General features: G+C 45.1%; 1 protein-coding gene and 1 non-coding gene across 7 annotated transcripts in view; one reads left to right on the forward strand and one right to left on the reverse strand.

Annotated features, from left to right (window-relative positions):
* Positions 1–21924, forward strand: part of Ebpl (EBP like) — a 79045-nt gene that overhangs the window by 5863 nt on the left and 51258 nt on the right. For all 6 annotated transcript variants that reach the window (XM_029559586.1, XM_029559588.1, XM_029559587.1 and 3 more), the window contains exon 3: positions 16969–17038. In XM_029559586.1, coding sequence (XP_029415446.1) covers positions 16969–17038 — 70 coding nt within the window. The remainder of the gene's footprint in view (positions 1–16968; positions 17039–21924) is intronic.
* On the reverse strand, positions 16181–16312 carry LOC115068732. The gene has a single exon (XR_003848074.1). It is a non-coding gene; the product is annotated as a small nucleolar RNA SNORA52 (small nucleolar RNA).

The raw sequence follows: 21924 nt of genomic DNA on the forward strand, positions 1-21924 counted from the left end.
AACAGAGGTTCAAGCCCTGCATTCCCAGGGGCAGTTTGGCTCATGTCCAACCAGAGTGTGATGATTAGTCTTGATTACCAACTTGATTGGATTGAGATTAGCACAGCACACCTCTGGGTGTCTGTGAGGGCATTTCTAGAGAGGATGAACTAGGAAAGACCTGCCCTGAATATGGGTGGTACCATCCCAAAGTCTGGGAGCCAGTGGAAAAGGAAGACAAAGGAGGTTCGGTGTGACTAAGCCACATTAGAGTTACACCTGAATAAAGAATCAGCCGGACTCAGCATTAAGGCCAAGAGTGGACCCCAACTCTGAGAGTTTGTTCCTTCAGATCTCTCAAGGAACTGTGATCTGGAGCCAGGCTTCACCCATACTTTTATTCAGTTTCTCCAGAATGAACTGGGGAACTACAAACTTGAATGTACCCTTATCTTATTGAGAATCTTACCCTTTGATCCCTAGGTCTAGAATATCTTGTACACACAATGTCAAGCATTCATCTCAATTCTCACTGTTTCCAATGAGGATATAAATATGAATATGCAGCTTTCAGTGCTGTGATATGCTAAACAAGCACATCCACATTCATTCACTATCTTGGGTGGAGAGTGATAGATGAAGTAGGCGATGGATGAATTGGGTTGATGGATGAATCGGTTGATCAGGAGAAAGCACCAGGACACAGATAAAACTCTAGTGGAATAGAGTTTATTAGCAAAGGAACACATGGGACAGATTCCCTTCTGGGTAGGGAAATGTCTGCCCCCGGGTCGTGAGCTGGGGGTCTTTTGTAGGGGAAGGCTTCTGGGAGGTGCAGAAGGCAAGTGGGAAGATATATTTTTTAAAGATTAGGCAGGGGAAGCTGGAGAGCAGGACTGTGGGACTCTTAAAACCTGCCCCCTTTAGAGATCAAAGGGGAAGCCTGCCATGCTGACCAAACTGGAGAAAAGTCTGCTTTTGACTTCAAAGACCAAGGTGCTTTTCTCAGGGGCTTGCGGAGCCATGAGGCCCTCTTGGTGAAGGGGCAGGGCTGCTGTGTATCTGAATCCTAACAGAGGGCAAAGTGGGCTCCTGAAGGATCAAGGTCAGGTGGCCAGGTCACAAGAGCACATGACTCTTAGAGCTTGTTTACATTATAAACAGTAACTTTTTATAGCAAGGTTAAGTAAAAGTCATTAGTCCAGATTCTGCCCATATTGTAAGTCATTCCTGCAGGAGGAAGCCAGAGCTCAGGTGTTCACAGTCATCCTGACTCTGCTTCCTGACCACCATGATGTGAGCTGCTCTGTTCAGCTATTCCCCTCCCAACCCACCATGGTTCCCTAGAATAAAACCTTCCTCCCTTAAGTTACCTCAGATATTTTGTCACAGTAGTGAAAAGTCTGGCCAATGGAAGGTGGTCACCTTATGCTCTAATACTGGTCAGCCCAATGTGGCTAGAGTGGAAGGCAGTGGACTTTCTACCAATATACTGGATGGACTAGCAGACATGTACATTTGGTCCAGTGTAATGGCACTGTGGGCTGGGCAGGCACTGGTGCTTCCTGGGCTTTTTTCTCTCCTGCAGTCTAAGTGCAGCCTTCTAGGCATGGCCAGAAGCATGAGGCAAGATGTATGTGCCTGGATATAGGGAGAGTCTAGATTGATAGGAGCTCAGAGGTCACACAAGGAAGAAGTTGGCGGTGTGACAGAAGAGGCAGCAGAACGGATGACTGTTCTATAGTGGGAAGGTTTGAACAAGGGCCCAACTTGGCTATGATTTGGTCCATTGCTTCAGGCTTGTAACTCCCATAGCTCTTGTTATTTCCTAAATAACTGGATCAATCAGCTTAAAGAATCAGCCTTTTTTCTTCTTCTTGAAGAGCCTTGGCCCAGTTTCAGACCAATAAAGGTAAGGGATGATGAGGAAGGAAAACAATGGTGATTTAGGAAACAAAGTCTCTCTATGACCTTCTGACCTCCTTTCAACGGCTTCTTCCCTCCAAGGCAAGCCATACTAACTAGAAATTCTCTTCCCAAAGGCTGATCCTGGAAACTGCAAGCATACAGTACCCTTCCACTACCTTTCTGTCTTGGAGCTGAATGTAATGCAGTTCTCTGACCTTCTCTGATAGCAGATGAGAACTCTGTCTCATAAAGGCAGGAGGTAGGAAAGCTGTGTTGAGAGGCCAGGAAGAAGAATCTGCAGACAGGCCTTGCTGGGTGTCCCTCCTGTTCAGACCATCGACATTGGAGTACACCCTTCTAGTCTGGTCATGCTGCACATGGTCGTCTGTGCTTTAGTCACACCTGTGCAATGAAGATGTAGATGGGCTGGAGATGTAGCCCAGTTGGTAGAGTGCTTGTCTACAATACATGAAATCCCAGATTCCATCTCCAGCACCACATAAAAACCAGGTATACTGGTACATGCCTGGCATCCCAGCAGAGGCAGGAGGATTGCCACAAGCTTTAAGTCAACCTGATCTATAGGCCAACCAGGGCTGGATAGTGAGACCCTGTGTTATGGTTAATGCTGTCAACTTCACAAAACCTAGAAGCACCTGGGAGATGGGCCTCTTCATGCCTGTCTTGATTATACTGATTGATATTGGGGGACCCCTCTTAATTGTGAGTGGGACCTGGGCTGTATAAGTGCCGAGGGTGGGATTCAGAGGGTGGGATCCAGTGGTGAGGAATTTAGTGGTGAGGGTATGATTGAGTAGAGGAGAAACTTGAGTGGTGAGGGGGACTGAGTGGAGAGGGGGACTGAGTGGAGAAGAAGCCTGAGTGGAGAGTGGGACTGAGTGGAGAGGAGGACTGAGTGGAGAGGGGGACTAAGTAGAGAGGGGGATTGAGGGAGAGGGGGGACTGTTGGATGGGCCCCAGATGCAAAAGGCAGAGGCCAGCAGGTCAGTGTAAAAGACTGGCAGTCAGTGGTAGATGGAGAGGAGGGAAGAAGAGCAAGAGGCATGTCCAGACAGGCAAGGGCTGAATCTGGTGAAGATGGGAGGGGTGAACAGGAGGGTGAGTGAGGGATGAGGGCAAATGCACAGTGGGAACCTTGCTGTCTGCCAGGAGCCGGGTGGCCATGGGGATTGACCTGAATCTGACAGTTCCTTTAATCCACCTCCTTGATATTTTGCTACTCCCATACACGTCTCTGCAAGGCTCTGTGTAGACTTGTTCTTCAGGATAAAGGACACTTGTCACAGAAAGCCAGGGTTTCATTTGTTGCTGTCATCCTCCCCATGGCTCCTTAACTCCCTATTGATCTGCGTACTTTGGATCTTACCCTTTTCTATTTGTCCCTTACCTTTCACCTCTAGAATTTTAGTCCCTGACTCTGGACTTTAGTTTCTTCCTCTACCTGTTGATGTCATTGACTTCCAAAGTTGCCTTTTCATGCAGTCTATCACTGGCCCCTGTCTTCCCTGTCATTCTCACCTTTGTGAAGTCTAGTAAATGACTGTGTATACCCTGTGCTGTTGGGCAGACCTGGTGAGTGGCACAGGGTTTAGCCAGCCCCTGGACTAAAATATTTTTATATTAAAAAGAAGTGTGGTAGCACTTGGGAGGCAGAGGCAGGTGGATCTCTATGAGTTTGAGGCTAGCCTGGTCTACATAGCAAGTTCCAGGCCAGCTGGGGCTACGGGGAGACCCTGTCTCAAAAACACCCAAAAAAAGAAAGAAAAAAAAAAAAAAGAAGAAGCGTGAGTACTTCAAAAACTATAGTTGAAGGGCTGGAGAGATTGCTTTGCATTTAAGTGCAATGGCTGCTCTTGCAGAGGACCCAGGTAGGCTCTGTTCCCAGTACCCACATGGTGGCTAATAACCATCCTTAGCTCCAGTTCCAGGGGATCCAGCCTCCTCTTCTGGTCTCCAAGGGTATTGCATGCATGTGGTTCACATATATGCAGGCAAAAAAATACTCATATACATAAAATAAAATGTAAAAACTTGGTTGATTTGCTAGGTGTGATGGTACACACCTATAATTTTAGTACTTGGGAGGTAGAGGCAGAAGGTTCTAGGTCATCCTCAGCTACATAGCAAGTTTGAGGCAGCCTGGTTACGTGAGACTTTGTCTCAATAAAACCAAAACCCAACAGAAAACAACATCACAAACAGAACAAATAAAATCCCTAAGATTTGGTTTGGTTTGGTTTTGAGACCAGGTCTGCTTCTATAGTCCAGGTTAGAGTTGAACTTGCTATGTAACCCCTACTAGCTTTGAACTCACATTCTTCCTACTTCAGCCTGCTGTGTGCTGAGATTTAGAGGTCATGCCACAACTTCTAGCTTCGAAAACTTCTAATGGTGAAAAATTATATTATGGATGAAATATCTCCTATTTTGTGTGGAAGTCAAGGACAACCTTTGGGAATTGGTTCACTCCTTCCACTATGACCAGAATGAGGGTTTAATCACCACCTTCATTACTTTGTGATGTCTCTGGTAGTGTTTGTGATGGGGGTTTATCTTCACAGTCAACTTGACTGGATTTGGAACCACTTAGAAGACACTCCTCTAGGTGTGTCTGTGAAGGTGTTTTCAGAAAAGTTTAACTGAGGAGGGGTGTGGCCCGAATTCCCTCTGGGTCTCCTGCGTGATCATATAAACCATATATTTTATGTGAGTTTATTAACTAACAAAGGAATGAGAACCCAGTGCCTAGCCCCACACCTCCAGTAGCCGAGAGCCCACCATATCAGACTGCGCCCTGGCTACTATAGTCCCTACTAGCATTCACTCATGCCTCAGGGGCCAGCGATCTCACCCTGGGTCCACAGGAGTCAGTCCATTCTGTCTTTGAGTTGCTGTGGCTGGCTGCACGTCCCCCACACCATGGGTGCTACCCACGGCTCCTGGCTTCCGTCCAGAGATGGCTCCCAGCAGCCCCTTCGTAGTCCACCCTCCACGTCAGGCCCCGTCCATTGAAGGAACCAGCCAACCGGGAGACACTCCACCCCTTTCCTTCACTCTTAAAATCTTTCTTTCCATCTTCTGCTAAAGTCCCTGAGCCTTGGAGGAGGTAATAGATGTAGGGCGATCTCTCTTGTATCATGGTGAGATAGTGGCTTCTTGGGCCACCCCCATTAGTTGTCTTTAGGCCTTGGCCACTGATCTATCTCAGTGGTGTTTCTTCTACTATAAAGACAAATGGAAGGAAGTAGACAGATTTAAACAAACATGAATGTAAATACAAATGCCTAGAAGATATCCCAGTAGGTGTACTATACTCATTAAACAATATACTCATGATGGCTTCTCCACTAGGGCCTGTAGCCTGTCTTGGCACAAGGCGTTGGCCTGGTCTACAGCACCAGATGTGTGTTCCACCCCTAGGAGTGGGCCTTATCCAATTAGAAATTTGTCAGTTGTATGTGTGTTGTTCGAGCTATTATTGCACTTGCAGGTATTGCTTGGCATGTCCATGGTGTGCAGCACGTGGGGTCCATCATTGAGTAGAATTATAGGGGATCCTTTCTTCCCCAACCATCTGTATGGAGCCTCCTGGCAATATGAATATCATCCATCCAGTGGCACGGAGTGTTTTGGCTTAGTCTCAGTTCCTTTTCTTTTTTCCCACGCTCACAACATGCAGTGTCTTCAGCAATGTGGCCTTACCAACCTTTCTAGTGTACAACTGACATTAATGGAAATAGCCTTGGTGAATTGGAGAACCTCTAGGATCTCTCCCCGACCAACAGCTCATAAGGGGGCAACCCACCCCTGGTACTGTAGATGTTCTTAACAGTTTTATAGTTTGAGAGCCTCTATCCTCATCTTACCCAACCTACATAAAACTCCCAAGAATCTTACAGCTATAGCTGACCTTTGCTTCTTCAGGTATCTTTCAAATGGGTTTCACATCTGTAAAACACTCAGAGGAAGGTTAACATATATTAAATCACTCATAGACAAGGTCTCACAAAGCATGGAAAGGTTTTGTCCATTCGTATTAACTGTTTTCTCCATACATCCTTGTTAGGTACCATAGCATGGGTACAAGGCATTAACTTGGTTAGCTCTTTACCATTTTTAGTTATCTCTTTGGAATAATTTTGCACTTGGGGGATTTTGCATGGAGTCTCTTTGTATTCTTTTATTCTTGATACACTTACAGGTGTCAGCTCCAGTTGCCTGACCCTGCACTGGGCTAAGGAGGCAGGGGCCTTCTCCTGTCCCTGCTCCACTTGTTGGTTCCCTGAGTCAGACAGGCTCTGCATCTGCCTCCTGACTGTAGCCACATCTGTCATCTTCCCATTGACCATACCGGGTTGCTGGGGAAGAACTTGGTGGGGAAACCTGCTTCCACCCCTAGTATAGGCTTTATCAGAAGAGAAATGCATCTTATTTAATACTCGGGGATTCTTAACCACCCCTTGTATAGTTGTTATCCTTTGATAACTTTGTAAACTGTTTAGTTTTAAAACCTTCCAGAAATGCCTTAGTACTGAATTTGGTTTTCTATCAGTTTTTTCTCTGGGGATTTCAGCTTGACATAAGTCTTTGCCACATTTGTCTTCAAGTAACCCAAGTGGACCATTTCTTTGGTCTGGTCTTTTTTATATCTCTTATAGGAGATATGTGTCTGTTATTTTACAGACACATTTTACATGCTGGTCAGAATCATTTAGATTTGCCAAACCTCTCTCACTTTACAAAGATCCTGTCCCATCAAAGGGCGTAGTAAAACCATTAAAGCCCCATACCATTCTCAAGGTCCCAGTTGAATTAAACTTTCATTCATATCTCTGGCAAACACACTCTTATCTAGCCCAGTGAACTGGACATCATATATTGCTTTTCTCATACCTAGTTCTCTCAGTAATGCCTGCCCCTCCTTTATAGTCCTCCAGCCCCCATCAGCCAGCCATCCCATTAAGGACTGCTCCCCCCCTGCATTGGCCTAGGTTGAACAGCCTATATTGCAAGGTTGGATGGGTGGTTATATAACTCAGCTGTGAAGCTTCTGAAGGACTTAGACTGATGTCATTTGCTCCTATGTCCCATACTCTCACAAACCACGTGGCCAGGGGCTCTCTGCTTGCTTGCTTGTAAGTTTGTCTTCGTTTTAACAGTTCTAGCATGGAATATTTCCTAGCTGCAGCACAGTTAGCTTTTTTTTCCTTTTTACTATTATCTGTCTTTTCCTCTGAGTCCTTGGACTTTACACGAGTCAGTGTCCCACCTTTTTTCTCTCTCCAGCTCTGCACCTGGGTCTGCCAGTGCAGCCTTTTCAGCTTTCCCCACCTGGGGCACATCTTTTATGATGCAAAGTGGCCACTCGCCCTCTCTCTGGGCACTCTGTTTGGGTCCAGAGCAGGTAAAAGATTTTCTAGCCTTTGGGCAACCTTTAACAAATCTTCACATACCCACAACATATCCCCACATTTACAACATAGCTGTGGCCCACGCTTCTGCATGGCTGGCCTCTCTTTAGTTACAAATTTTATGATCCATTGTATAATCCATATGACTATCCCTCACCCCATTAAGCATATGGGTTTTGATTGGCCTCTCTCCTGGATTTGGGACTCAGAGCCCAGCTGACCTGCCACAGGGGCAGCGGGAACAGCACTGCTTTCTGAGGCCCATATCCCCAAGGCTGTAGTTCCTTTATCTGGCCAGACTACACCAGTTTTGTGGCCCGAATTCCCTCTGGGTCTCCTGCGCGATCAGACAAACCATATAATATATTTTATGTGAGTTTATTAACTTACAAAGGAATGAGAACCCAGTGCCTAGCCCCACACCTCCAGCATCGCAGCTCAGTATCAGACCACGCCCCAGCTACCATAGTCCCTACTAGCATTCACTCACGCCTCAGGGGCCCATGATCTCGCCCTGGGTCCATAGGAGTCAGTCCATTCTGTCTTTGAGCTGCTGTGGCTGGCTGCTCATTTCCCACACCACAGGCACTACCCACGGCTCCCGGCTTCTGTCCCAAGATGGCTCCCAGCAGCACCTTCACAGTCCACCCTCCATGTCAGGCCCCGCCTATTGGAGGAACCAGCCAATCGGGAGAAAAGGGGAGACCCTCAGAATGTGGGTGGTACCATCTCATGGGCTGGGGTCCTAGACTGAATAGAAAGGAGAAATTGATGATGGATTGCACCCTCAAACTGTGAACTCAAATAAACATGCCCTCCCTTAAGTTGCTTCTTGTCAGGTATTTGGTCAGAGAAACAAGAAAAGTAACTAATTTAGTGTTTCCAGGGATTTTGAGGGCACAAGGGACTGGTTACCTCTTTTCTAGGCATGGGGACAGGACTACCACTCTCCCTCTGTGCCTCTTCAGTGTCTCACACTGCCTAGCTGTGTAGTACTTTTACAAGGCTGATTTCATCCCACAGACTTCAGATGGTTTATGTCATCAGTTCCATTGGCAGAATGCAACGCCAGCTGGCTAGAAGTGTGTTTTCTTCTCATCCAGAGACATTTGTTTCTGTCCATTCAAAATGGTGGCCCCACTTGTCAAGACTTCAGGGAAGAGACTTGAAGAACTGTTACATGGTTTGAGCTTTTGGAACAAGTGGAGAAAGTAATACCATCAGTTACAGCTTTAGGGTACAAGTTCCCAAGGACCTAGGACCTGGGTTGGCTCTGTGTCACTTCTGCCAGTGATGCTGTTGGGTTGCAGGAGCCTCTAAATTCATTTGTTTCAGCTAGCTCCCAGAAAAGACCATGTTTGTTGCAGGACACTTAGGCCCTGGGGGATTCCAGCCTATGGACACCCAGAGCACTCAGGTCCAGCCAGGCCTCAGAGGCTTGGAATTGGGAGCTAGTTCTGAACCCTAGCAACTGCCTGGCAGGGTGACTGGGTTCTTCTCTATGTGTGCACATGCCAATTCTGCCATGACTAGCTGTGTTTACATCCTATGTTCTTATTTGGTTTGGTTTTGGGGGGTTCTTTTTTTTCTTTTTGAGTCAGAGGAGTCTCCCTGTAACCCCAGCTGACCTGGAACTTACTATGTAGACCAGGCTGGCCTCAATCTCACAGAGATCTCCCTGCCTCTGCCTCCCAAGTGCTGGGATTAAAGGCATGTGCCACTACACCAGGCTTTGTCCTGTATTCTTGTTCATATCCCATTGTATCTGTTCATATTCACATGTTAATATCCTGTGGCCGTATAGTGCCACTGGCCTCCACTTTGGCAACCCCTCTCATGACCAGGTTGCTCGTGGGTCACTGTCCTTGTCACTCCCCCTCCTACCTGCCACAGGTTCCTTATAAAATGCTGGGTGAGGTACTAAGCACTCTTCCAGAGAACCCTGACCACTGAGACTCCCTGCACAGGCTGAGGTGGGGGTGTTGGAAAGACTATGTGATGTGGGATGCAACAGATGTATATTGAACCCAGTACTGTCCTCCAACTAAGAAACCATGGGCAGCACCCTCCCAAAAGCAGATCCGTCCTATAATGAGAGAGGCAAGAAAGGAAATAGCCTCTCTCAGTTTCCTATCCACTGTCCTAGTTGATCTCTGTTGCTGATAGAACACCTTGACCAAGAGCAACCTGGGGAGTAAAGGGTTCATTTCATCTTCTACTTCCAGGCCACAGTCCATCATCCAGGAAAGTCAGGGCAGGAACCTGAAGCAAGAAACCATAAAGGAAGGGTGCTTTGCTTGCTGTCTTGCTGGTTCATGCTTGCCTGGCTTTCTTGTATAGCCCAGGCCCATCTGCCAAGGGACACTGCCACTCAGAGTAGGCTGGGCCATCCCATATCAATCATCAGTCATGACAATCCCTTATAGACTTGGCCATAGGCCAATCTGATCTGAGAAATCCCTCTATTGACTCTCAAATGACTTTGGGCTGTGTCATGTTGACAGCTGAAGCTGATTAGGACATCCATAAATCAAGGAAATAAATGTTCTCTTCCAAGGGTTGTTAAGAATCCAGGAGTGATGTGGCCCACACTTAGAATCTCAGCACTTGGCTGAGTCAGGAGAGTTATGAGATACAGGCTAGCCCGAGCTACATGTGAGACACTACCTCAAAAGGGTGGGGCCCATTTTGAGGGTTAAATAACCTTCGTAATTTCAGGCAGTGTTTCTCAAGCTTACAAGTCACCCCAAGATTGACAGAGATGCTGCGCTGGTGATAAGCTCCTAGGCAATGGGGTTGGTTCATGGACCCTCCTGGCAGGGATGTAGGGTGCCTAACACTTTCTGGAGCTCAGAGATTGCAGTTCCCTCTTCTCGTATCCCCTGCTTCCTCTCGCCAGACTTCATGCCTTAGCTCCTCCTTACACTGTATACCTGTGTCCTAGAGTAATAAGCTACATGTCCAAATACCATGAGCCTGAAAATTTCCTGTCTAATCCTTAATCCGAGAGCAGCTGTCTCAGCAGTGAGCAGTATTCCCTAAAGAGGACAGACGTTTTTCATGTCCTAAATCTAACACAAAGCTGCATGTCGTAGGTATGATAGCACTTGGGGGACTGACACCAAGGTTCCAAAGGAGCCACTGCCATCCACTGGGTACATTAGGTGACAGCCATCTGTTGGGGCTGGGGCAGACTCTATTTAAGGAGAGTGATCATTTCAGTAGGAGGATGGCAGCTGGCAGTGGACATATCTAAAGTCACTAAAGCCTGGGGGGAAGGACTGCAGCAGCAGGTCCCCCCACCCCCAGCAGTGATGCAGGCTGTTGCCATGACATGGAAGAATTCAGTGGGATTAGGCTGAGACTCTGGGTCAGATTTGAAAGCACTAATACAGAGTTCACATACTGATCTTGTTCTTTCCTATTTCATTCTCCACTCTGAATGCTGAGTGTTGTGCTCTTTTCTGAGTCTTCAAACACATTTAAAACTACAGACTCCCAGATGCACTCACATGCAGATTTAGCCACGTTTTGTGTTCTTTTTTATTTCTGAAAAGCCATCCTTTGTAAGCATTTTGTGTAAATTGGTTGTTTAATCCTAGATAGCAGAGGCTTGGCCAGCCAGGCCACTTGTTTTCTCTGAGCTTTGCCTCCTGGTTCTCTTGACATGTACAAAGCACATGGTTACACAATGTGTAACGAATCTGAATATCTGATGGTATTAGAGATCTCACCTGAAGAAATATCAGAAGGGCGAAGAGCAACCCACTGAAATCTCAGCCATGGATGCTGTGGGGGTGGAGGGTGTGGCTAGAACAGCTGACTGTGAAGAGAGAGACTGTCACAAGCCACCAGTGTCACAGTGGACAGACCCCACATCCTGGTAGCATTCTGTAGACCTCAGTGGACGACAAGGCAAAAGCTGCCCAGCATGTGTCATCCAGAGCCAAGGACACCAGGGTATGCATTTTAATGCCTGGTCATTTACCAAAGGGGCAAAGGGTGATTTTGTTTGATTTGGATTCTGGTTTTGCTTTTATTTATTCTCTCTCTCTCTCTCTCTCTCTCTCTCTCTCTCTCTCTCTCTTCTCCCCCACTCGTGTGTGTGTGTGTGTGTGTGTGTGTGTGTTGTGTGTGTGTGTGTATGTGTTCTCCCTCTCCCTCTCCCTCTCCCTGTCATATGTATGTGTGTGGGTGCATGGAGGTCCAAGGACAACTGTGGAATCGATTCCCTCTTTCCACCTTTATGTGTTTATGTTCTAAGGCTCAAACTCTGTTTCCAGGCTTGCACAGCAAGTGCCTTTACCTGCTGAGCCATCTTGCCTGCCTGATTGTGGAGACAGGGTCTTCCTATGTAGCTCAGGCTGGCTTGGAACTCCTCAGCCTCCTGAGTGCTGGGATTGTGGATATGCACAACATGCATGGTAGGCACAGGTAATTCAAGGGGAATATGAATGTGTTTCATTTTTCATAATGATTATTGGCTTTCCTTATCTCAGTGTCTATTTTAACCCATAACACGCTGCTGAACTCAAATACAGAAATTCCCATCAGCTCCAGTCACGAAGTGCTCTGACTGTTGAGGGGGGTTAACACTTATCACCAAGCTGGAGCCACCATTCTCTTTGTAGTGTGTGCACTATTTGTGACACTAAAAAGCATTGTCATTCTAGTCCCTCCTGCCTGGCAGGTACACATACAGAAGGTAAACAGGTTTGCCTTGTGGTTTGTTGGGTTTCTAATAATTCAGGTTCATAGTAGTGTTGACTGCTAAATATTTGTATGATCAAAAAGGGCATCTTGTGAAGAGTAGCTGGTGGCTTGTTTGCTTTGGTGATGCACTCTGTGTGCTTGGGGCCGCATATCTCTGCACCTGACCTGGCTTAAGCTGATGCAGACCCTGAAACCCAGGCTGCTTTGCATCTAGAGAGAATCCTGGGAGGTGGGAGGTCCTAGGGAGTCTGGAATCTTGGGCTATGGATTCTTTAGCCACTGTAGTCTGAGGCTCTGCTTGCCTGGTAGACAGCAAAGCCAGGGACCTCTGGGATTGCAGGCTGGTGAACCTGGAGGCTGCGGGCATCTGGTCTGGGAGCTATCATTGGCTGAGGACTGCCAAGTACTGTGACTGTCTTGCTTTTGTGGTCATCACCATAACAGTGTTACTTAGCAAGTCACTATGGAGTTTTTAAAAATTAACTTTTGCATTTAACAATTTCAAACATTTACAAATGTAGAGACAGTAATAAAGGGAACAGATCCAACATTTCAAATCTGGCTCCGCTTCATTGGTCACTTTTTCTTTCCTCTCTTTTTCTCCATCCTGCCTCCCCTTCTTTCTTCCTCCTCTTTTCTTCCTTTTCCCTTTTCCTTATTTCCCTGAAAAAAAAAAAAGTTTTGTTTTTAATTTTTTCTTTTTTCATCTTTTTGAGACAGGGTTGCCCTAGCCCCAGCTGGCCTAGAACTCACTATGTAGACCAGGCTGGCCTTGAACTCAGAGATCCGCCTGCCTCTGCCTCCTGAGTGCTGGGGTTAAAGGCATGTGCCACTGTGTCCAGCTTTGTTTTGTTTTTTAATTTGGAGACAGGGTCTCATCTAGACTAGACTGGCCTCAAGCTGGATAGCCAGGACTGGCCTTGAACTCCTGATCCTCCTGCCTCCACCTCTTGAGTGCTGGGATTAAAGCCATGTTCCAGCAGGCCCTGCACTGTTTCTTGTGTTCTTTATGCTGGCTATCCTGTGAAGTGAGATAGAATCACAGTATGGTTTTGATTTACCTGATGGATGAAGGTGTTAAGGATTTCTTCATTGCTTATGGTCATTTGCATTTCTTTAAGAAATGTTTGTTCAGAAGGCTGGAGAGATGGCTCAGCAGTTAAGAGCATTGGCTGCTTCCAGGAGATCTGGGTTCAGTTTCCAGCATCCATACGACAACTCACAACTGTCTATAACTCCAGTTCCAGGGGATCTGATACCTTCTTCTAACCTCTGCGGGCACAACACAGGTGCACTTACATACATGCAAGCAAAACACTCATTACATGAAATAAAAATAAAGAAATAAAATGTTTTAAAGAAATATTTGTTCAGTTCATTTGCCCACTTGTTGATTGATTTACTCTTTTGGTGCTAAATTTGTGGTTAATCTTTCAGCGTTTTTTAGTTCTTCATCTACCCTAGATATTAATCCAGATTTGGTTCAGGAGCCCCCAAGAATCTTTAGGACCATGGTCACTGGTCTCATTCTGAGGTAGGATTCTGCCCCGTGTGTCTGGCTGGGCTTCATGGAGTCTGTCACTGGGGAGGGTGAGTGGGCTTTAGTGGGCTGCTGCAGTGGGCTTGTACCCACTGATTTGTGTTTCTCCTGAGTTCCTTCATGGTCAGAACAGGCCAGGCTCAAATCATAGAACCTGCCAGAGGTCTTATCTGAAACCCTGATATTGATACCACTTTTTACTAGGTTCTTTTCCTGATTTTCATCCATAAGTCCTTCTGAAGGTGGGACACTTCAGGACTTTCCATGAGCTCCTGTGCTATGGTTTGGGTCTACCCCAAAGATCCAAAGGTTGGAGGGTCCACCTTGGGGTGGCCCTAGATGGAATCTTGAAGAGGTTGAGTCTAGTGTGAAGTTCTTGGGTTACTTGAAGGCACACCTTCAAAAGGAGTATTGTAACTCTTTAGGGACCCCTTGGCAGTTTTCTCAAGAGGATTGCTAAAAGGACAAGCCTAGTCTGAACTACAGTCCTTTCTCATAGCACTCTGCCATTCTCTGGCACCCATGGGCCAGGCCATCCAGACTTAACCTCTGAAACTATGAGATAGATAAATAACCCTTTTTCTCATGAGGTTAGCCTGTCTCAGATGTTCTGCTGTGGTGAAAAAGCTGGGTGGACTGGCTCGTTGTTAGAGGGAGGGGGTACAAACACTTAGAGTTGTTTTGAGAAAAGGATCAAGTAGTTAGTTGTTAGTACTTGAATTCTTTAAAAAGCCAATTCTGGGTCTGTTTTGCTCCTCTTTTATGCAAAACACAGGACTCCAGTGGCTAATCTTGATTTTCAACCCAAGTAAATTGAGAATGCCTAGATTAGTAAACCACACATCTAGGTGTGTCTATGAATTTATCCAGACAGGATTAACTAAGGGGGAAGACTGTCCCTGAATGTGGGTGGCACTCCCATAGGTGGAGATCAGAAAGAATGGAGAGGGAAAAGAGAAAGCTAGCTAGTACAGGCACTCTCTCCATCTGCTTCCTAGACACCCAGGTGTGAGCTATTCTGTACCATGCCTTCCCTGCCATGAACTGAAACCTTGGAAGCCATGAACCTAAACCAGTCTTTCCCTTCTTTAGATTGTTAATGTCAGGCATTTGGTCACAGTAGTGGACAAGTTAACATAGGCTGGTGTCCCTGTGAAGAACCATTATACCATCCAGGAAAAGTATAAGAATGACCTGCTGTCTAGATAGTGTAGTCTACACTGATCCTCCAGACCCATTCCATGTCTGTAGTGATCCTAGTCCTTTCACGTAAGTACTTTCTCCCTTTATTGACTCTGTCTCTGAACCCATTCCAAGTCTACTATGCCCCCCACCCCAAAGAGGTTCGATGACATAGCTAACACTAAATGGTTAAGGGTTGCTAAACAAAGTCAGTTGTCCACGGAAGCTCACCATATGTGTATTTGGTATTTTTTGCATATAATCGATGCATGGGTCTGTCCTGAAGGAGCTTTAAGTATTTTGTCATAGGAACAGAAAAACTAAGACAAATAACAAGCAGTGATATATACATTTTTAAACTTTAACATTCTTAACAAAAAGTCCAAATGACTCAAAGACAAAGGATAGACATTTTCCTAAAGAAATCCTTTTATAATAACACACAATTCCCCCACCCACTGCCTTTGCATTTAGGACATTAATACAGCAAGAAACTAATGTGGTCTAAAAGCCACATCAGGGCATCCTTCCTTCCTTTTAAGTAATTCATTATGTAAACTTGTTAATTTGAGGGTTAGCAAACACTAAAGACAAATATCTTATTAGATTCTTGAGGATTCCAATATGAAGAACACAATATTCCAGATGCCAAAAATGTGTGAGCAAATGGAGCTGGTGATCCTGCATTAGCTGGTGACCCTGTAGGAGCTGGCGATTACAGAAATGCAAATTTAGTAGCTGGAGTTATAGGAGGGTGAGAAATGTATCCTCAGTAGGAGGTTTAGGACGGTTTCTTAGGAAAAGGAGAATCGGAGCTGAGACTTGAAAAATGAGTGGAATGAACAGTGTAAGAAGAAGCAACTTTGTTACACACTCAGAGGCTCCTGCAGGTTATGAACTTCAGGTCTTTTCCTTGCAGTTTCCTTCTTGCTGTCACCAGAGTCGCTTTAGAGAAAAGGTTCTCCACTTATACCTAGTGTCAGAATCCATTTTTGCTCATGAATTCCATTGACGAAGTTTCTGATAGAAGCTGGGTTTAGTTTTGGGTGAGATCTGTGTTTTTTGACAGGGTCCCCTAAAAAAACCAAGCCTGCCTGGAACACACTATGTAGACCAGGCTGGCCTTGAACTCACAGAGATCCGCCTGCCTCTGCCTCCCAGGAGTGCTGGGATTAAAGGTGAGCGCCACCACGCCTGGCCCAGTGAGTGGTATTCTTATAAACACAATATTGTAGTCCACTGCAGCAAACAGCATGCATGTAAGTGTACCATGTCTATGCAATGCCTGCGGAGACCAGAAGGCAGCATCGGATACCCTGGAACTGGAGTTACTGGTGGTTGTTAGCCTCCATGTGGGTGCTAGGAACCAAATCCGGGTTCTCTGAGCCATCTCTTCAGCTCTGAGCTTGCTTTTTTTTCTTTTCCTCAGTGTTCAGAAGTGCCACTGGCATGAGCCTACAAAGGTCTTGCTCAACTTTGGCAGGGCTTCTGTGGTGCTCTGGTCCACAAGTGAAGCCTGGCATATCACTGACTGACCAGCAGGGATTAGGATGGACCAAGCTTGCTTTTTTTAAGGTTAAAAAAAAAAAAAAGAACTTCTGGGGCTGGAGAGATGGCTCAGAGGTTAAGAACACTGAGTGTTCTTGCAGAAGACCTGGGTTCGAATCCCAGCACCCACATGGCAGCTAACAACTGTCCATAATTCCAGTCCCAGGGGATCCGACAGCCCCTTCTGTCTTCCACAGGCATTGCACAACACGGGTGCACTTACCTACATGCAGGCATAACACTCATACACATAAAATAAAAATAATAAATAAAATATTTTTAAAAAATGAACTGCTATGAGACTCTTCTCCAAAATTTAAGATCTTTTTTTAATAATCTAGAGCTTACTCTATTTCATTCAACAGTTGATCTCGCTCCTTGTAAAAAATACTTCACTTTTTTTTCTATGTGAGAATATACCTACGATTTTATAATACCAATCATTGAAAAATGATACTTATTATACATTAACTTTGGAAATATTCATTTCCAAGTCTGGGTAGCTGGACTCCAGGATCACAGGTTGTGCTGGTGTGGCCCTCCAGGCCACTGGCCAGGACATGGACAACTTGGGGCAGGGGTGCAGTCATGTAGTGCCGTGTGTCTGCGGTGCCATCCTGTGGTGGTGAGACTCACTAGAGTATATCTCCCTTTTCTTCTCTCTAGGAAGGCGTTTTTGTCTGCTTGTCTCTAATGGGTACTGTTGCAGATTCTGAAGGCTTGATTGCATCTTTATGTAAGTAATTAAAAACATTTGCATTTGAAATGTCTGAGGAGATTAATTGCAAGAATAGCTGCCAATTAACTGAACGTCTATATCACATATTGTATGATTCCATTTACATGTCATGTCCAGAATAGGTGACTCTAGAGAGACAGATAACAAATTAGTGGTTGCCTAGGACTGGGGATAAGAGTGAGGGTGTGGGAGGGAAAGTGACTGAGGGTTTCTCTTTTGGAATGTTCTAAGTTAGATTTGTGGCTATTCAAATCTGTGAATGTACTAAAATGGGAATTATATGCCATGTGAATTACATCTCAGCAAAACTATATATTAAAAACTGTCTACAGCTGCAGTGTGGCTGTGGCTCAGTGGTAGAGCACTTGCCTAACATGTGTGAGCTCTGAGCAGCTCTGCAGAACAAGCAAGAGACACAAAAAAGCCATGCAATGTTTACACTGGGTGGGTTTTCTTCAGACTTTTAATATCGATTTACTTGCTCTTGTGCATTTATATCTACATTCTTCTAAAGAATTTCCCAAATTCCTCCTTCCCTGCAGAACTATTAAGTAGTTTTTCTTTTCTTCTTCTTAGTACTCTGTATAAATCATGCAACATTTAGTCAACTAGTACTAAGTTGGTGAGCCAGGCATCAGCATCTCTGCTGCCTGTGTTCAGATTTTGCATCTGTAATTCTGCATTGTGTACATCACATCTTTCCTTTTACTTCCTTTCTTTACTTTGCTTGGTTATTTTACTTACTATGTTTTTATTTTGCTATTCTTTTTACTTATTGTGTGTGTAGTGTGAGCTGGTATACATGTTATTTTATTTTGCTTTATTTTATTGTTTTATTAATTTAATTTTTAATTACATCTGTTGATTTGTTTTTGTGTGTACATGTGCATGGACGAATGGTCAGGAAACAACTTATGGAAATTGTTTCTCTCCTTCTACCATATGGGTTCCCAAGAACTGAACTTAGGTTGTCAGGCTTGGTAGCAAGTACCTTTACCAGCTGAACCATCTCACGGATCCTATTTTTCAAAATATTTTATTTATTAGTTTTTAGTTTTATGTGTATGAGTGTATTGCCTGCATGTCTGTAAGTGCACCTGTGTTGGGTGCATGGAGGTCAGAAGAGAGTGTCGAATCCCCTGGAACTGGAATTAAAGGTGGTTGTTGGCCACCATGTGAGTGCTGAGACTTGAACCCAGGTCCTCTGCAAGAGTGGCCAATGCTCTTAACTGCTGAACCATCTCTCCAGACCCTCATGGATCCTATTTCATTATTTCATTTTAATCTCATATTTTGGTGCTGGGGATGGAACCAGGGCCACACTCATGCTAAGCACACTCTATGTCACTGAGCTTTGTCACCCTCAGCTCTATCACATATCTGTCATGTCTCTGAAATCACATCCTCAACCCAGGATCTGTCTCAGGCTCCTGTTCACTATTAGTATTAGGAAACTTCTAGAGAATTGAATTGTTCAACTTAGTTCTTCTGAAAGCAAAATGTGTCATTTGGAATTACATGCAGTGATCAGTCAGGGAATCTAAGCGCCTTTGGCCAGAGTCCTGCTACTGTAGCTCTGGGACCCATTCAGTAACTCTCTATACTGCCTGCTGGGGAGTATCTGTGTTTACCTTTGCTTGTGGTTGGCTGCAAAGCTCTGAGGCTCAAGGACTCAGCTTGAATCATCATCCTTTGCTTCCCTCTGGTCCCTTTTGTCAGTAACTTCACTGCATTCATCCACTCTGGCTGCTCCCCTAGCATCAAAGAAAGTGAAGAACCCAGATGTGGCTCAATGCCATGAAAAGTTAATATGGAACAGGATCTTCCTCCATCACCTTCACATTAGCAATGATGACCTTCACTTGGTAAAGCTGCCCTTTATTTTCATGAAAGCAAAAAAATGATAGATAACCTGAAATAAGTATTGCTTCCCAGACAATGAGGGGCATAAAATCACCTGGACTCTTGTTCAAGGACAGCTGCTGATCCAGAGGGTCTGGGCTGGGGCCTCCCAGAGGCTGGCCATTCCCTGTCCTTGGCTTCAGGCTGTAAACCATCTTTCAACACCACACTCTCATCCCTACCGTATTCGCTGCCCATACAGCAGTGGCTGGGGTAGGGGAGCCTCCTCTAGCCATGACCTTGCTCCTTTTCCTCTGAGCCTGTGTCCCCTACAGTTGTCAGTCACAAAATAAATGGAAAATCAGGTGTCTTGACATACTGTCAAATCTGGAGATTGCTCCAATGTTTTCACAGAATAGATTCCCTGGTCACCAGCGCTCTTGATTGTGGGGACCAGACATGGTATGCTTGTCCCTTTGGAGTAGGCTTCAGTTCCCTGCCAACCCACAGAGTTAGACAAGCCCGTCACATTCTCTCAAGGAACTAGGCTCACCACATCTTGTTACTATCAAGCCTACCAACATGGCCCTAGGAGTTGTCTTCCCAGCTGAAGACAGTGGCCCTCATGGGGCCCTGCCTGAAGCAGTGACTACCTTCCTCTTCCTGAGCTGTGAGTGGATGTGGTGCCTGGCCAGTGTGGAGTCAGGCCATGACCCAGCAGGGTGAAGAAGAGGTGATCACAGCATCCTCTAGGTGTCTTCCCTCATCTCCTTTTTCAAGCTAAGCCCCACTTTGCCTGTGTCCTCTCTAGTGTGATCCACTTGTAGACAGACCTTGTGACCTGGTGGTTGTGTTCTCCAGGCCCAGCAGGGACATCCCTCATAGGCTCAGAAAAGACTTGTTGAATTAAAGAATAAATAGGGGTTAGCTCTATTTTTAATACATAAGCATCCACTAATCTCTTGGCTCCTAAAGAATTGACATTTTATGTAAATGCTTTTCCTAGATTCTGGGTGTCCCAATAGGTACATGTCACCTATTGTTTATACATTTATACTTAGGGAAAATCTTGTCTTTTCAATAATGGCTTGTTTTCCAGTTTTTTCAGTACAGTTATTTCTGAACATGGTAGATAGTCAGCCAAGGACAGACAGAGGCCTGTGGCCTTGGGCAGGGACTCCTCATGACCGGTGTGCCCTTTCTCTCAGGACAGCCTTTCATGAGAAACCTTAGTCCCTGGCCCTGAGGGATCCTTCTCTGCCAGTGATAATATGAGAGCTTTGTACTACTCAGGCCAATCAGATACCAGAGATCATTTCTAGCCCATTTGTATCTTCTCAACATGAGAACAGTATTTGAAAGGAGAGTGAAGGTAGGGATGTCCACTTTTTAAATCTCATCATTTAAGATTTGGGGATCACCATGTATTACTTCTATCAGCTAAATAAATAAGGGCATGAGAGCTGGTTCAGCAGTTACAAGCACTTGCTGTTCCTACAGAGGACCAGAGTTTAATTCCCAGCACCTATGTTGGACAGATCACAACCACCGATATGACTCCAGCTCCAGCGGAATCTAACACCCTCTTCTGGATGGGCACCTGCATATATGTGCTCTTACATACACACAGATGCTCACATATACACTTAAAGATTTTGTTTATTTTTATTTTTGAATTGTGTATGTGTGTGTGTGCGTGCGTGTGCGTGTGTGTGTGTGTGTGTTTTAGTGGGTTTTTTGGGGGGGGGTTGTGCATGTGAAAATTCAGAAAATGATGTTGACTCTCCAAGGCTGGAGTTACAGGTGGTTGTAAGCCATTTGATGTAGGTGTTGGGAGCCAAATTCAGGTCCTTTGCAAGAGCAGTATCTGTCTTCTGTTCATGGGTCTGGAAAGATTCTTGGAAGCATGAGCTTTCCAGTCAGCACCACTGAGGATTGGGGTGGCTGTTGCTGCTGAGCACTCCATCCTAAGAGCAAACTGCATTGCTCCTTCTGTTCATTTTGGATTCATTCTGAAGTCAGTCATCCCCACACCCCGAACCTTCTTCACATAATTCTGTTCAGTTAGTAAATGGGCATGGTGGGGCCTTCAGGAGGCTGAGGTAGGAGTATCTCAAATTCAAGGCTAGCCTGGGGGACATAGTAAGACCTTGTCTCAAATAAAAGTAAACAAAAGACAAAATGTGGTGTTTTGTTTTGTTTTGGAACAGGGTCTCACTGTGTAGCCCTGGTTGGTTTGGAATTCACTCTGTAAATCAGGATGGCCTCAAACTCAGAGAGATTTGCCTGCCTCTGCCTCCTGAGCTGGAATGAAAGGTGTGTATATCACCACAACTGGCCACAAAATGTTTTTTTAAATTATTTATTTAATAACCACATAATTAGAAGAAGCATTTCATTACAACAGCGCTGACATATTCAATAACAATTTCCAGAGCTAAGATGCATCTCTTTCAAAATTGGCTGTAAATTGTAAAATTTTAGGTTTACAGTTGAATTAATACAGTTATACACTACTGTACTCAGTATAAACCCTATAGGACAAAATTAAATGATGTTTTAACCTTTAAAAAAGATCTCTATTTCATTATTAAAATACACAGTTTCCTACAGAAAAATTCATTTTTAATGCAATTAACACTAAGATGTTTGCACATGCATTTCTAATCTCTATATATCTGGTAATTACTAGTCACAGACAATTACTTTCTGAGATCCTTGGCATCTGAACCTGGATATAAAGTCATCAGGTACATTTCAATGGTAATGTTTTTCATATCTACTAATTATTAAGGAGTGTATTAGTCAGGGTTCTCCAAAGAAACACAACCGGTAGAATGAATATATATGTATAGAGGTTTATCAGCTTAGCTCACAGGATAGAGTCCGAGTAGTCCAACAATGGCTGCACCACACTGGAGAGGCTGAGAATCCATAGTCGTTCAGTCCACGAGGCTGGATGTCTCAGTAGTCCCAATCTGGTGCTGAAGGTCTGACGAGTTCCAAAAGATCAGCTAGTCTTCAGTCTACAGCAGCAAGAC

Source organism: Nannospalax galili, unplaced genomic scaffold (assembly GCF_000622305.1).
Source record: "Nannospalax galili isolate Female #2095 unplaced genomic scaffold, S.galili_v1.0 scaffold488, whole genome shotgun sequence".
NCBI lineage: Eukaryota > Metazoa > Chordata > Mammalia > Rodentia > Spalacidae > Nannospalax > Nannospalax galili.